This window comes from Gobius niger, assembly GCF_951799975.1.
Source record: "Gobius niger genome assembly, chromosome: 7".
Lineage (NCBI taxonomy): Eukaryota > Metazoa > Chordata > Actinopteri > Gobiiformes > Gobiidae > Gobius > Gobius niger.
This window is the reverse complement of record NC_136858.1, coordinates 36,215,618-36,232,977: the sequence shown is the minus strand read 5'-3', so window position 1 is coordinate 36,232,977 and position 17,360 is coordinate 36,215,618. Positions and strand designations below refer to the sequence as shown.

General features: G+C 37.9%; 1 protein-coding gene across 1 annotated transcript in view; it reads left to right on the top strand.

Annotated features, from left to right (window-relative positions):
• Window positions 1-17,360, top strand: part of opn3 (opsin 3) — a 61,064-nt gene extending 43,704 nt beyond the window's left edge. The window contains exons 3-4 of the mRNA XM_079560598.1: window positions 10,178-10,432; window positions 17,016-17,360. Of these exons, the coding sequence (XP_079416724.1) occupies window positions 10,178-10,432; window positions 17,016-17,297 (537 nt within the window). The 3' untranslated portion in view covers window positions 17,298-17,360. The remainder of the gene's footprint in view (window positions 1-10,177; window positions 10,433-17,015) is intronic.

The window sequence follows — 17,360 nt, the reverse complement described above, 5'->3', positions numbered from 1 at the left end:
GTGTGGACGCCGCGTAAGGTAAATGTACAGCAGGACTCGGGGGTGAACAGCTGTGAGTGACTGAGTGGCAGCTGGATGAGTCTGTGGGGAAATACGCCAAATGTCAACGGCCTCGATATCCACTCTAATCCTGGTTCAAATTAACTCAAAATGAGGCATCGATGCTGCGTCAGAGGCGATTCGAAAGCGGAGAGAAAACAGAAAACAGTGACTGTGCGTGTTAGTGCGAAAATACTAATGAACATGTGAAATAAGGACATGTTGTGTTGAAGTCAGTGACTGTCTGGGTAAATGTATTACAAATGTAAAGGCCCTATAGAGTCGTAGGAAATCAAACATGTCTGATTTTTAAGCCCGATTTCGGACGCACAGGAGAAACGTGGGTGATTTTCCCAAAATATGAACAATGTCAATTCAATTCAACTTTATTCCGGACTCGTAGTCCATTAAAAATTAAATAAAAGACAAGACAAACAATTAAGATGGCATTTTAAAAAGACAAATCATGTCAATGTCTCCACAAGTCAGATTGACGACTATATTTGTGAGGGACACTATCACTTCATTTTCAGACATGTTCTCTCTACACATAAAGCTGTACATCAAAGTTCATAGTACGGCCTGTAAAGAGTTCACTCTGGCAGCATCAAACATTTCTGTGGCACTTGACCATCTCGGCTTCTTCAGACGCACATGCAAAGTATCATCATAGGCCACCTGCAGCCTGAGCATGCCGGCTTTCTGATAATGAGTCCAGAGATGAGCCGTGTACAAGGAAGGAGTGTACGCTTTAATCAAAATCAGCTTTACTCTCTCTGTGCAACAGGGCATACAACACTCTGCATTGTCTATAGACATCATCATCATCAGACATGTCCTCAGTGATGATGTGCACTTTGCTGACAACATGCAAAACATCATTACAAAAAAAAGGTGGGAAAAGTCATGTCTTCTTTGGTTTCACATATCATAACCACACTCTTCAAACTGTTGTACTTAATGTCATGTTCCAGATCACAGGTTGAGCAGATATTGAAGAGCTGCTGTAAACCAGCCGTACATGAACTAAACACAACTACATCGCCTGCAAACAAAAGATGATTCAGAAGAGTATTTCCAGGGACACAGCCAGTGTTACAGGTTCTGAGTTTAGTCGACAGTTCGTCTACATACAGGTTAAATAACACGGGACAGAACAGCCCCCGTCTGACCTCATTGCTCACTTTAAAAGGGCCAGATACTTTAGATGCATCCAAAAAGCACATACAAACAGATGAATGTTGTCTTCTATGTTTAGCAATTGTGCCTTTAAGAGCATATATACACATCCAAATCCAAACTGATTATCTGTATCTGTAGTCTGCAAAAGGTTCCCAGTTTTGTTTTTCATGACTGGAACCAACAACACAACTAACATAAACTCTGGTATAAAACCATGCACAGGAAAAGCAGTAAAACAGATAGAAAGCAGTGGGGCCAGCCTCACACTAGCAAACTTTAGGTGCTCATCAGAGACACCCCCCAATCCTGTACTTTTGCTATTAGACACGTTGGTTATTGCCTCAAAGACCTCATTTGTCGTAATTACGTCAACATTGTCAACATTATTCACAGTATAGGATTCTTTCCTGTCAACACACAGAAAGCAGCGGCCAATGACAGAGTGAAATAAACAAAGAAAAACACAGCAGCGACACCCGTTTCATTCCTCTGTTAACCTCTTACCACCCAACTAAACCAAATGCATTCTGTCCTCTTTTGGCTGTGTAACACCTCATTTGAAAGCTAAGACCCACGAAATTGAGCTTTTTCCTCGCGTTGTTGCGGTGTTGTGTCACTTTTTGTATGTTTTATTTATTTATTTTCATTTTTGTCACATTTTTGTTGAAGTTTTGTCACATTTTTGTTGAATTTTTGTCACATTTTTGTTGAATTTTTGTCACATTTTTGTTGATTTTTTGTCACATTTTTGTTGAATTTTTGTCACATTTTTGTTGAATATTTGTTACATTTTTGTTTAATTTTTGTCACTCTGGTTGAATTTTTGTCACATTTTTGTTGAATTTTTGTCACATTTTTGTTGATTTTTTTTATTTTTTCTCACATTTTTCTTGAATTTTTGTCACATTTTTGTTGATTTTTTCTCACATTTTTGTTCAATTTTTGTGACATTTTTGTTGCATTTATGTCACATTTTTGTTGAATTTTTGTCACTCTTTGATTGAGTTTTTGTCACGTTTTTGTTGCGTTTACATCCTTGTTTTCTTCTCATTTTTTGTGGCTATTTTGGTGCTTTTGTCCCAATATGCTTTTTGATTAGGGTAAAGCCAAACTGGAGAAAATGGGATCCGTTCAGGTGGGAGTTAAGAGGTTAAAACAGCGGCACAAAAAACTCATTTCGTGGCCACAGCAACACACACGAAACAGCACAACTTTATATCACCAAAAATTCACGAGAACCCCCATTTCAAGCTACATTTCAACCGCGAACAGAGTTTAGCGGCACTTACGGAGTTTGGAGACGGACTGTTCAGCTTCACCTCGGCGGCGCTAGCAGCTAGCTTCCTCCGCTTTCTCAGTTAGCTTCTCTCCGCTTTCTCCGCTGTCTCCTCAGCCACCTCCATTCCGAAGCTGAGGCCCGTCTCCTTTTCTTATTAAATCCACTAAAATACGTCCCGCGTCTTCGTGTTGTCAACTTTTATCTCCATTTGACAAAACTGTAGCCAAGTTGAAGGCTTCGTAGTAGCAGTAGCCTAGCACAGCGGTGTTGTGACATTGTTGACACCGTTGACCAATCGGGACACGCAGGCGTTTTACCACGCGCTCACAAATAAACCAATAAACTAAACTAAACAAACACAGGCCTATCTTTGTGTTATAAAACATCAGCTGTTTGTCAGAATCATAAAATGTGTTCGCTCTTACTATTCTCAGTCGTTTTGTGTGAAGTACCCCAGAGTTCCTCAGTTACCATGGAGATCCGCCATCTTTGCAGCTGTTAGCAGCATTTCCATTGACTAACATTAGCTAAAAACACTGTATAAAAAGTGGAGAAAAAAATCAACTGCTGGTAAATTCATCTAACACACTATGGTGTCCAAGTGTTTTAATGTGAACAATAACTCCAGTATTTTAACTTTTAAAATCCCCATAGACCCTTTAACTGCTGACATCATCAGTGACATCATCTGGAGGCAGGAAGTGATCAAGGGAAATAAGATTAAACTAAAATTAGCGATTATAAGTGTAAAACTACAACTAAAACATGTGGTCCTGTTTTGGCTTAAGGTGCAAGACCAAGAGAAATGACATTAGAGACAATAAAATAATGTTTATTTGATATTTCCAAAAACGATTAAACATTTGTTTATCGTTACCGTGACAACAGCTCCAATGGAAATAGATAGGAATCTAACTTCCTGCCTCCAGCTAAGCCCCGAATGTTTACAAACAATTAAAGGGTCTATTACAATTGCTGCTAATAGATACAGACGGCATCTCTGGAATCGCCCATATATGGTCATGTTTGAAAACAGTTAAGGGGGAAAACAATTTTGAAAAAATCTAAACTTTCTCTAATTATTTAAAAACTACTTTGACAAATGCTCAATTATGAATATAGTTTTCTACTAAATAAAGATACAAAGACAGGGAGGGGAGGAAAGTGGTTCAACAGCCCATAAACACATAAAAAAACAGAGAATGCTAGCATGATTGGCATGATTAGCATGATTGCATGATTGGCGACGTGAAAACAGGAAGTGACCTCCCTCTCTCCTGGTGCAGCTGAATTGTTGGCCTTTTTCAGTAAATTGTTTGCCTTTTTCAGCGAACCACGTTGTTTTTCTGGATACTTTTGTACGTCTTCACCGTGTTTTTGTGGAGGTTTGGTGGATTTGTTTACTTTGAGAGTCCAAAATGGTCCTGAAGAAAGCAGCTTTTTGAAGGTAAACAAACTGCTAGCTTATCAGCTAAACCCATTTGAGATCTACAAACATCTTCTTCTGAGACACTGAACAGTGAAGAGGCACCAAGAGCCCCCACACCTGCAGCACGGAGGAGGCGTCACAAGAGGAGCTACAGGAAACAACAAAAGGGACCAATGAGGAGATGGTGATAGACTGTGGAGGGAGCTGTGCAGGAGGAAGAGGAAGGACGAGGTGGAGCTGACCAGTGCAGGACACCACGCTCTGAGACGGGGACAAGCCCAGGAGGCGGTGCACCGTTTCAGATGATCAGAGGAGACAGAGGGCAGCTACAGTTTCTCCATCCTCCAAGGTCATGCGGGTGGAGTGGCTGAAGGACAACGAGATCATCGACCCGGCCGAGGACAGGAACTTCTACATCACCGATTTGCGTTCACGCATGCGTCAAGGCTGAGCATATCGGGAGAACGCCAGACGCGGACAAAACACGAAAATACTGTGGTAATTAAAGATCTTTCTGATTTATAATGACGGCCAGTCAAGTATGAAGGTGGACTTGATCTGGTGAGCGAGCTGTGATATGTCTAAGAAGAAAACAAGGTCGCAAACAAAGCAAATTGGACTCGGCCTCGCTGAACAGGTGCCTGAGATTGACATGGCAGGAAAGGATATCAACACGCAGGAGCTGTCTGAGCTGATCCGAACCATAATTAGGGAAGAAATCAATGCAGCGGTTGATAAACTCCAACCGCAACTTGATGTCGTTAAAAAAGATTTGACTGAGTGTTCCATCAAAGTTGCCGCTATGGAGGAAGCGCTGAACTGCATGGAGATCAGAGTTACGGCGCTGGAGTCTGCAAACGAAAGTCTGCGTAAAGAGAACACGGACTTGAAAGAGAAAGCCGATCGCTTGGAGAATCACAGTCGGAAATATAACATCCGTATTCTCGGCTTGGTTCGAGATACCGAGAAGGGAAATCCAACAAGTTTCGTGTCCGCTTTGCTCAACGAGCTGTTCCAGGACAAACTCCCTCGCGCACCTGAAGTGGAAAATGCCCACCGCATCGGACCCGTGGCTAAATCTGGACAGCGCGCAATGATTGCAAGAATGCACAGGCTTGAAACGAGGGATGCGATTCTACGTTTAGCCAAGAAGGAAAAGCTGTTTGAAATTCGTGGAATGAAGCTGCGCATTTTCCCCGACCTCACTGCGGAGACGGCGAGGGCCAGGGCGCGTTTCCGTGAGGTGAGGAACAAACTGTGGAGCGCAGGAGTGAAGCACGGGATCATTCACCCAGCTACTTTGATTTTGACTTTTAAAGAAGAGACCATGAAGTTTACTGACCACCGAGCTGCAGAGACATTCTATAAGACTGTGGTTGAACCTGAGATGCAAAGCACGAACTGATGGCAAAGCACAGGTATGGACTTTGCGCATGTAGCCTAGTCTACGGATATATTTAAGACTGCTTCTGAAGCTCGAAATACAACGTACATGCTTTCAGTATCCCTGTTTAAATTATTATTGAATTATCAGTTCAAATGCTAATAGTGGGACTAAGTGGTTGGCTTGATTTATGATTATGATTTAATGACCACAGAAGTTATGTGTAAAATATAAGTTTGTCTGAGTTGGCGTAACATCCTATTAGTTGTCGTTGACAAATGTTGGCAAAATGGGGGTGCATATGTGTGAATGTGTGTGTATGTATGTCTTTGTGTGTTGTGTGTCTTTTTTGTCTAATTTGTTTATTTGATAGCTCTTCAATGTGTTTAATCAGAAGTTACTATCTGTGTAAAATAAAAAATGGTGATGGATAAAATACTCTCAAATAAAGGACTAAAAATAGCTCATTTGAATGTCTGTAGTTTGCGAAATAAGATTCAGGATATTACTGGGATTCTAGGAAATAATTTGCACATTTTGGCAATATCTGAAACGCATTTAGATGCAACTATAGACGACTCCCTTTTGCACGTAAATGGTTACCTATTATATAGATGTGACAGAAATATAAATGGTGGAGGAGTGGCTTTTTATGTTCAGGATCAAATACCAGTGAAGATTAGACAGGACCTGGGTTGTATTGGGGTTGAGGCGCTGTGGTTGGAAGTGCAGTTATCACACTTAAAGCCGATTCTTGTTGGTTGCTGCTATCGGCCACCCAATGCACCAATAGTCTATTTAGATCGAATCTGTTATATGTTGGATAAAGTCTGTGATTTAAATAAGGAGATTTATTTTCTAGGTGACCTAAATATTGATTGGAGTTTGAACAATGGTTCAATGAAAAATAAGTTGCAATCTATAGCTGACACTTGCAATCTATCACAAGTGGTCACAAATCCAACAAGAATTGTTTATAATGATGTGGGGACAAAAACGGAAACATGCATAGATCTAATTTTTACCAATGCAACTGACTTGTGTTCAAAAGCAATTTCAATTTGTGTTGGCTTTAGTGATCATAATTTAATCGCAATTAACAGAAAAACTAAAGTCCCCAAACCGGGCCAGAAGATAATAATAAAACGGATTTTTAAACATTTCAATGAGACTAGTTTTTGTAGCGATATAAGAAATATTGACTGGTCGCAGGTACTACGGGAAGTAGATCCTGATCTTGCTTTGGAAGTTTTTACAAACTTATTAATGCCAATTGTTGACAAACATGCCCCATTAAGACGAATGACAGTGAGAAACATTGCTTCTCCATGGTTAGATGCTGAACTTAAAGAATATATGAGGGAAAGAAATACATTAAAGTCAGAAGCAATCTCCTCAGGGGATAACGCATTATGGGAAAGGTACAAACAACTTAGAAATCTTGTTACAAAATTAAACAGAACAAAAAAGAGAAGCTATTATGAATATAAATTTGAGAACGTAAAATTAGACAAGAATAAATTATGGAATACATTAAACCAATTAACAGGGCGGAGAGATAAATCTGTACCGACATTTTTAGATGTAGGTGACACTTTTTTGACTAAACCTGCTGATATAGCGAATTATTTAGGAGATTACTTCACTAAGAAAGTTCTGAATTTACAAAAAGACATGATTTCACAGTCAAACCCTGATTTATCTTTCAATACAATTAAAAACACAATTATGCTGAATAAATCGTGTACATTTAAATTTGATAAAGTAAGTCTGACTACAGTAAAAAACATATTACAGTCAATGAAAGATAAACCTTCTGGTTCTGATGAGCTTGATGTCAAGTTCTTAAAGATTGTTGCTGATGTGATTACTATGCCTATATGCTATATTATTAATTTAAGTTTAGAAAAATGTGTTTTTCCTGCTATCTGGAAAAAAGCTAAAATTGTGCCTCTTCCTAAAAACAAAAAGGATAACTTCTCTGGGAAAAATAGCAGACCTATAAGTATTCTGCCAATTTTGAGTAAGATCACAGAGAAAATAGTTTATGATCAAATTAATCTGTATTTCTCTAAAAATGGCTTGAATTCACCCTATCAACATGCTTATAAGAAAGGACATTCCACAATGACAGCCTTAGTTCAAATGACGGATGATTGGTTGCATGAAATTGATGATAGAAAATTAGTTGGAGCTGCAATGCTAGATCTGAGTGCAGCATTTGATTTAATTGATTATGATTTATTATTGGGAAAACTTAGTTGTTATGGATTTCAGAAGGGTGCAATACAATGGATCTACAGCTATCTTACTAACAGGGAGTTTAATGTACTGTTTAATGGTAGTTATTCTGAGACAAAGGTTCTGTGTTGTGGGGTGCCTCAAGGGAGTTGCCTTGGACCACTGTTATTTTCTATTTTTACTAACGATTTGTCTTTTATTTTGGAGTGTGCCACTATTGCCCTATATGCAGATGACTTAACTGTTTATGTGTCGGATTATGACTCTACCAGACTTAATACTTCATTAAATAATGAACTAAAACTAATTGAAAATTGGATCAAAGAAAATAAGTTAATTATTAATGTTGCGAAAAGCAAATGTATGATATTGGGATCTAATCATCTTTTAAAAGAGTCCCCTGTTCTGAATTTGTTTGTTGGTGGGTCGATCATTGAACAAGTGGCTGAGGTCAAACTGCTTGGTGTGACTCTGGACAGCAGGCTGAACTGGAACGCTCACATAAAACAATTAGTGAATAAAATGGGTAGGAGTATGGCCGCAGTTCGGCATTGCAGAAAATGCATACCGACTCGCATACGGAAAACTTTGGTGGAATCAATAGTTTTATGTCATCTGGATTATTGTCCCATCATTTGGGCAACAACTACAGAGAATAATTTAAACAGATTACAGATTGCACAAAATAAAGCGGCTCGGCTTGTGCTTAACTGTTCTTTCAGAACAAGCATTACAGACATGCACAATCGGTTAGCATGGCTTCAAGTAAGAAGTAGAATCAATTATTGTCTTATTAAATTTCTAAAAAATATAATTATCACAAAAGCACCTGAAATTATTTATAATAGACTGACTCTCTTCAGTGATGTTCATACTTATTCCACTCGCCAATCAAGTGAAGGGCGTTTTCTGCTACCTGCCTGTCGAACAAATCAACTTCAGAGAACATCGTGTTATAGAGCAATGGTGGCATGGAATTCACTCCCACAATTCCTGGTTTCTGGGATTCACAATGTTAGTTTTTCCAAACGACTTAGATTGTATGCACTTACTTTGGAGTAACTGGATCATCTATGTAATGACTTTACAATGAGCTATGTCAGCTGATATGTTTTTGTTATATTTGATATGATACCCCGAGTGTGGTAATATTTGTTTTCATAGAAGAGCTTATGTTGTTATATTGTCATGTTCAGTAGGGCTGAAACAGTTAATCGATCGGTCGACTAATAATCGATTATTGAAATAGGTGACAACTACTGTTAAAAATTTGTAAAAAAAAAAAGGGAAGAGAAAAGAAGGAAAAATGAAAGAAAATTAACTAAAAAGGAAAGAAAAAGAAGAGAGAAAAAAAGAAAAAGGAAAAGAAAAAGAAGAAAAAGAAAAGAGAGAGAGAAAAAAAAGAAAAAACATTTACCATCCTAATACTCTATTTACAGCCAGTCAATTAGTTGTGTAAATAACTGATGGATTGATCGACTATCAAAATGACCGTTAGTTGCAGCCCTAATGTTCAGTATATATGTGTTATGTTTCGTTGTGTTTCGCTGTGTGTGTGTGTGTGTGTGTGGGGGGGGGTATGTGTTTTGTGTGCACTTCTGTATTTGTCTTCATTGTTGCACAGCCTTGATGTTAATATTTGTTTAAAATTGTTAAGACCCCAGGAAGAATAGCTGCTTTATTTAGTAGCTAATGGGGATCTAAATAAATAAACAAATAAACCGTGGACACAACCTGATCATCAAGCAGGCGCGTCTGTCCCACACGGCCAACTACACCTGTGTGGCCAAGAACATCGTGGCCAAGCGCAAGAGCTCCACCGCCGTGGTCATCGTCTACGGATTTCCCATCAACCAGTGCTCCTCCTGTGACCAAAACAGTGAAGATGGCGGCCGCGACACAACCATCTTTCACCAAAGAAAAAAAAAGAGTGGTGCGCACTGAATGGGTGCTGCTGCCGGATGCTCTCTCATCGAATGCAATTTCTACATCTGTGAGATCAATAAAGTATCATCTTATCTTATCTCTTGATGCTACATGTTAGCATCGGGCTAATGCTATCGGTTAGCTAGCGCTAGCTACAACTGCCGTTTTTTCACTTCTACTGAACAATCTGCTGTGAGAAAATATCCATATGGGCCTGATTTGGACTTGACTTTATTTGTATGTGATAAATAAGTTGATATTCCACCAGAAAATGGCAAAAAAGAGTGGAAAATTGAGTTTCCCTAAAGATTTTATTTTCCCCCTCGGCGAAGCCACGCCCCCTTCTATGACGAGATGCCGTCTGAATCTATAGGAATCTAACTTCCTGCCTCCAGCTAAGCCCCGAATGTTTACAAACAATTAAAGGGTCTATTAGTTTACAATTGCTGCTAATCCCATAATGCTTTGCGATATGACATCATCGCACTGTCGTGTAGTGTGGACACCCCATGTTTTTTTTATTCAACAATTACAAACTGTAAGGCACACAACAGTTCACAGCATGTCATGTCAAGGCACATTCGGTTGTTCCACTACTAGGATGACATCAGGTGTAGATTCTTTAATTAAAAGTTTCTCATTTTGGTGGCGTGAGCGTTTGGTGACTCCTGAATATTCTCTCCTTGTTCTTGTGCAGCTGCGTTCGATCCAGGATCTGCAGACGGTCCAGATCATTAAGATCCTGCGCTACGAGAAGAAGGTGGCGGTGATGTTCCTCCTGATGATCGGCTGCTTCCTGCTCTGCTGGACGCCGTACGCCGTGGTGTCCATGCTGGAGGCCTTCGGGCGACACCGGAACATGGTCTCCCCCACGGCGGCCATCATCCCCTCCTTCTTCGCCAAATCCAGCACCGCCTACAACCCGCTCATCTACGCCTTCATGAGCCGCAAGGTGAGGGCGCACTTTGTCAGGTTCATGCACCAGTAGTTGTGTTTTAACCTCTTAACTCCCGCCTGAACCGAGAGCATTTTCTCCAGTTCAGTAGATTTTTTTTCATCACTTTTTTTGGTGGGCAGTCATCTCATTTTTGTCAAATTTTCGTGACTTTTTCGTCAAATTTTTCAATTTTTTTTTGTCCATTTTTTTGTCAAATTATTCGCACTTTTTTGTCCATTTTTTCTCAATTTTTCATCAAATTTTTCTCACTTTTTTGTCAAATTTTTGTCCATTTTTTGTCACTTTTTCGTCAGGTTTTTCTCACTTTTTTTTACATTTTCATCCTTGTTTTCGTCTCAGTTTTGTTGCTATTTTCACACCTTTTTTTCCAGAAGCTTTTAGATTGGGGTAAAGCTGGAGAAAATGTGCTCGGTTCAGGTGGGAGTTAAGGGGTTGATAGATAGAGTAATTTAAACCATTTTGCATTTAAAAGACCTTATATTTGAGGAGCATCAGCTTTGTGGTTGTATAAGCTACACAGAGGCGGAGTGATCTGCTAGAAAATAGTCCCTCAACATGCGATCATTCATGTGATGCAAAGTTAGTTAGTCAGTTATATTCCGTAAATTATTCTATGGACACAAACATTTATATGGTTAGTCTGGTTATAAGTGATTTGCCTCAGGTGCCTCAGACTGTTTTTAATGCAGGCTAGCTGATACCATAGAAAAGCACTAGCCTTGCACTAGCCTAGCGCCACGAAACTCTTCAAATAAAAGAACTGCATGAATTACAAAAAAAAATATCTGCAGAAATCAGCAACACTCTGGATGACTAGGAAATGAGGCCCTATGTCAGAAATCCTGAAATATCCCTTTAAGGCTTTAACCTCTTAACTCCCGCCTGAACCGAGAGGATCTTTTTCCTCACGTCATCACATTTTTTTTCCATCATTTTTTTGTTGAGTATTCATTTTTTGTCACATTTTTGTCAAATTTGTGTAATTTTTTTGGCAAATTTTTATCCCTTTTTTTTTTGTAATATTTTGTCACATTTTTGTCCTTTTTTTGTCATTTTTGTCAAATGTTTGTAATTTTTTTGTCAAATTTTTAAAATATTTGTGTTTGTTATTTTTGCAACATTTTGTCACATTTTTGTCATTTTTTTATTTTTATTTTTTTCATTTTATTTTATTGTCAAATGTTTGTAATTTTTCGTCAATTTTTTATCACATTTTTTGTCATTTTTTGTCATTTTTTGTCAAACTTTTGTCATTTTTTGTCTTTTTTTTTTACATATATATTTTTTTGCAACATTTTGTCACATTTTTGTCATTTTTTCGTCAATTTTTTATAAATTTTTTGTCACATTTTTGTCACTTTTTTTGTCATTTTCTTCTCAATTTCCTGTGACATTTTTGCCACGTTTTCATCAATGTTTTCATCTCAGTTTTGTCGCTATTTTCACAGCTTTATTCCAGAAGCTTTTGGACTTGGGTAAAGCCAAACTGGAGAAACTGTGCTTGGTTCAGGTGGGAGTTAAGGGGTAAATAATGAACAAATGTCAAGATAATCTCGTATTTTCTTTAAATGTTTCTTTCCTTTCCAAGATTTCTAAGCCTTATCCTTCTCCTGTCACTGTTGCCAAATGTCTTCCTCATTTTGAACGAGCAGCTGCACAAACACAGACTCACGATGTTGACCGAAGCTTGCGCTGATGAATGATTTATTCACAATATGTTCTGTTTTGCCCGAGTTTACGAAGTAACTGTCCGTGGGCTATAGGCAACGCTTGGACGATTTCCTCAACACCATTTCACGCATGAACTGTGTGGAGGAAACACTCAAGTAAAACCTCTTCCTGAGAGGAGGCTGCACTATCCACTCTGCCACTTACCTTTTCAAAACCCTGGAACACAGTGATCAAGTGTATCTCTCTGCAGGTGAAAAATACATTCTTCACGCAGTGGTCATTGTTTGAGATGATTAGATAATTCTCTCCCTTAACATCTTTTTAGAGTCACTGTGGAGCTTCCTGGAAATAACTCCCTCATCAAATCTCCCCATATCCCCAATGTAGCATGAAAACGAGACCAAGATGATGCTGGAATCCGAATTACCGTAAATTCAGGACTAATGAGGCCGCCTGAATATGAACGGTACCAAAGAAAAAATGTACCTGCTGTGGCTGGTCTATAAGCTGCAGCTGTATATATATATTTAAATACAGGACTTTTCTCTTTGTACGTGGTCAAATGTTACAAGAGAAAGGCTCATGGGTGCATTTACTTTTATAAAACTGTGTAGAGAACTTAACTGCCGCCTGAACCGAGCACATTTTCTCCAGTTTGGCTTTACCCCAATCAAAAAGCTTCTGGAAAAAAGGTGAGAAAATAGCGACAGAACTGAGACGAAAACAATGATGAAGATGTGACCAAAAAGTGAGAAAACATTGACCAAAAAGTGACGAAAAATGACAAAAAAGTGATGAAAAAATGACAAAACTGTGGCCGAAAAAAAGACCAAAAAATGACAAAAAAGTGACAAAAAAGTGACGAAAAAATGACAAAAATGTGACAAAAAAAGACCAAAAAAAGACCAAAAAATGACAAAAAATGACAAAAAAATGACAAAAAATGACAAAAAATGACAAAAAAATGACAAAAAAGTGACGAAAAAATGACAAAAATGTGGCCAAAAAAATTACGAAAAAATGACAAAAATGTGACAAAAAAGACAAAAAAATGACAAAAAAGACAAAAAAAATGACAAAAATGTGGCAAAAAAAAAGACAAAAATCTGACAAAAAATGACGAAAAAATGTGACAAAAAAGTAACAAAAAAGTGACAAAAAAATGACAAAAAAATGACAAAAATGTGAAAAAAAGACAAAAAAAATGACAAAAAAGTGACGAAAAAATGACAAAAAAGTGACGAAAAAATGACAAAAATGTGGCCAAAAAAATTACGAAAAAATGACAAAAATGTGACAAAAAAAGACAAAAAAATGTGACAAAAATGTGACAAAAAGTGACAAAAATGTGACAAAAAATGACAAAAATGTGACAAAAAATGACAAAAATGTGACAAAAAAAGACAAAAAAATGACAAAAAAGACAAAAATGTGACAAAAAATGACGAAAAAATGTCAAAAATGTGACAAAAAAAGACAAAAAAAATGACCAAAAAATGACAAAAAGTGACGAAAAATGATTAAAAATGACAAAAAAGTGACAAAAAATGATTAAAAAATGACAAAAATATGACAAAAAAAGACAAAAAAAGACAAAAAAATTACAAATTTTAAATAAAAAAATGTGACAAAAATGACAAAAAAAGACAAAAAAGTTACAAAAATGTGTTAAATACCTCCCCCGCAAAAAAAAAAATTTGGAAAAAGATCTGATGACGTGAGGAAAAAGATCCATTTAGATGAGTTTTGTAGATTGTTTATTGTTTATTAATGGATCCCCATTAGTCTTTACCATATACTAGTAAAGACTACTCTTCCTGGGGTCCATGAAAATGCTACATGTAAAATTTACAAAACATCACTACATGTACAAATACATCGTTAAAAATCCTTAAAAATCCCGTTCCTGAACACCACCAGAACATGCTAATACAATATTACAATTCACCTAATCTGGGATATTGTTGTTCACTACATTATGTCCCATAATTTAGGACGTGTTTTTTTACCATTCTTTTAAAACAGCTTTTGAACACTAAGGGAGCTTGTTCCACAGAAGCATCGCTCTGTACAGAACTGTTCTCTTCAGAGCGTTTGTCCTCGGCTGTGGACGTGTAAAATGGCACCGTGAAGCCTGACGAGTATTTAAACCTTTCACTGGTCAGCCGTAGTTGGGAGAACAGACCTAAGGGTTTTTGAAGAGTGTAAACATTTTCACAGAACAATATAAGACTGCAGGCCACTCTTTGCTTTACTTTAGACCAGGACAGCCTCTCGTGCAGGGCACTGACACGAGACTGGTCCTGAATGGGCATCGCAGTGCGAGACGAGCTGCTCTGTTCTGGATCTTAGCTTTCCAATGAGGTGTTACACTGGCCGACAGGATTTGGGCAAAAAAGTGAGAAAACTTGACAAAAAAATGATGAAAATGTGACAAAAAATGGACAAAAAATGACAAAAAAGTGACGAAAAATGTGACAAAAATGTGACAAAAAAATGACAAAAAAATGACAAAAAATGACAAAAAAAGACAAAAAATGTGTCACAAGAAATGACAAAAAATGACAAAAAAGTGACGAAAAATGTGACAAAAATGTGACAAAAAATGACAAAAAATGACAAAAAATGACAAAAAAATGACAAAAAATGACAAAAAATGACAAAAAATGACAAAAAATGTGACAAAAAATGACAAAAAATGACAAAAATGTGACAAAAAAATGACAAAAAAGTGGCGAAAAATGTGACAAAAATGTGACAAAAAAAAGACAAAAAATGTGACAAAAATGTGAAAAAAGACAAAAAATGACAAAAAAGACAAAAAATGTGACAAAAAAAGACAAAAAAAATGACAAAAAAGACAAAAAAACAAAAAAAGACAAAAAAAATGACAAAAAATGACAAAAAAATGACAAAAAAGGACAAAAAAGGACAAAAAAGTGACGAAAAATGTGACAAAAATGTGACAAAAAATGACAAAAAATGACAAAAAAATGACAAAAAATGTGACAAAAAAAAGACAAAAAATGTGACAAAAAATGTGACAAAAAATGACAAAAATGTGACAAAAAAAAGACAAAATATGACAAAAAATGACAAAACATTTTTGCAAAAATGTGACAAAAAAAGACAAAAAAATTGAAAAAAAAGACAAAAAAATGAAAAAAAAAAAGACGTAAAAGTTACAAAAATTAGTTGATTACTCCACCCCAAAAAGATGGAAAAAAATCTGATGACGTGAGGAAAAAGATCCATTTAGATGAGTTCAGTTAGCTGAACTGGAGAAAATGCTCTCGGTTCAGGCGGGAGTTAAGAGGTTTAGAACTTAAAATATTTGACAAATCACATTGCACCAGCCCCTATGGCTCCTCCTGCAGGTGGTGGGTCCACAGAAGGACCTCACGGTTCTCAGGCCTGTTGGTCTCTCATAAGGGGCTTCTGAACTGCTCTTTGTCTGACCCGTCACCCAGGACCTGTTTGCCCTGGGAGACCCTACCAGGCGCTCAAACCCCTCCACCACGTTAAGCTGGCGGTTCCAGGAGGGGACATTCGATATATTATATTTTAAAGCGGGTGTTCAGTCAAACCAAAGTGAGTCGCTCGAGGCTGGCTTCTGATGAATTCATCCTGCCATTCGTTGAATAATATTTCAGCAGGAATTAATCGCATTTAATTTCCCCCTGAAGCAACGTTTCAGCGCAGAAGGGGATCCTGCTGCCCCCGCGCAAACAAACCCCACAGACAGAGATAGGGTCTGTTTTTGGGGAACGTCCCAAAGGAGCCGCGGGAGCTCTCCATCGTCTCCACAACTTTATGTTTGGATTTGGAGCTGATATTGCGTCTTCCTCACAAGTGTTTTTGGACCCCCTCGTAGTAAAGGGACTATACAGAGGTGCCGTCATGCACGAGTTTAATATAGAAGCTGCAGTTACACGTATGACCTGAGGTGGCAGTAGTGAGTATAAAATGGCTAACTTGCATCTAGCCCCTTTAACCCCTTAACTCCCACCTGAACCGAGCACATTTTCTCCAGTTTGGCTTTACCCCAGTCCAAAAGCTTCTGGAAAAAAGGCGAGAAAATAGTGACAAAACTGAGATGAAAACAATGATGGAAATGTGACAAAAAAGTGAGAAAACATTGAGACAAAAGTGACGAAAAAATGACAAAAAAAATGATTAAAAAAGACAAAATATTACAAAAAATGTGACAAAAAAAGACAAAAAATGACCAAAAAATGACAAAAATGTGAAAAAAAGACAAAAAATGACAAAAAAATGACAAAAAAATGACAAAAAATGACACAAAAAAGACAAAAAAAGACAAATAAAATTACAAAAAAATATATTAAAAAAGAAAGAAAAATGACACAAAAAATTGACAAAAAATGTGACAAAAAATGACCCAAAAAAATGATTTTAAAAAGTGATTTTAAAAAAATGACAATAAATGTGACCAAAAAATGACAAAAAATTGATTAAAAAAATACGAAAATGTGACAAAAATATGACCAAAAAAATGATTTTAAAAAAATGACAAAAAAGTTACAAAATGAGTTGAACACTCCCCAAAAACGATAGAATAAAATCTGATGACGTGAGGAAAAAGATCCATTCAGATGAGTTTTGTAGATCTTAGCTTTCAAATGAGGCGTTACACTGGCCTACAGGATTTGGGTAAAGCTGAACTGGAGAAAATGCTCTGGGTTCAGGCGGGAGTTAAGAGGTTAAATGTAGGAGCAGGACCAAGTATGAGCAGCCAACCAGAACCAAGCTTTTAACCAGTCCTCCGGTTGCAGGCAGGTTTCCATGAAGGGAAAAGGGAAATGAATCATCTTTGCTCCTTTGTCTCCTCCGTCTAAACACCGGGCTTCTGTTTGCTTCTGTTTTTTTCTGTTTGCTCCTGCAGTTCCGGCGCTGTCTGCTGCAGCTGCTCTGCTCCCGCCTCTCGTGGCTCCAGCGCGGGCTGAAGGAGCGCCCCCTGGCCCCCGTGGAGAGGCCCATCCGCCCCATCTTCGTGTCGGACGGCTGCAGCGGCGGGCGGGAGCGACCCAAGAAGAGGGTGACTTTCAACTCCTCCTCCATCGTCTTCATCATAACCAGCGACAACCTCCAACACATGGACGTCTCCTCCTCCAAAACGGGCAGCGGCGAGTCTCAGGTCAACGTCATACAAGTGCGCCCGCTGTGAGGTCCCGGGACGGTTGTGCATGGATGTTTTAGGAACACGGTCTTTGGTTTCATCGTTAGTCTC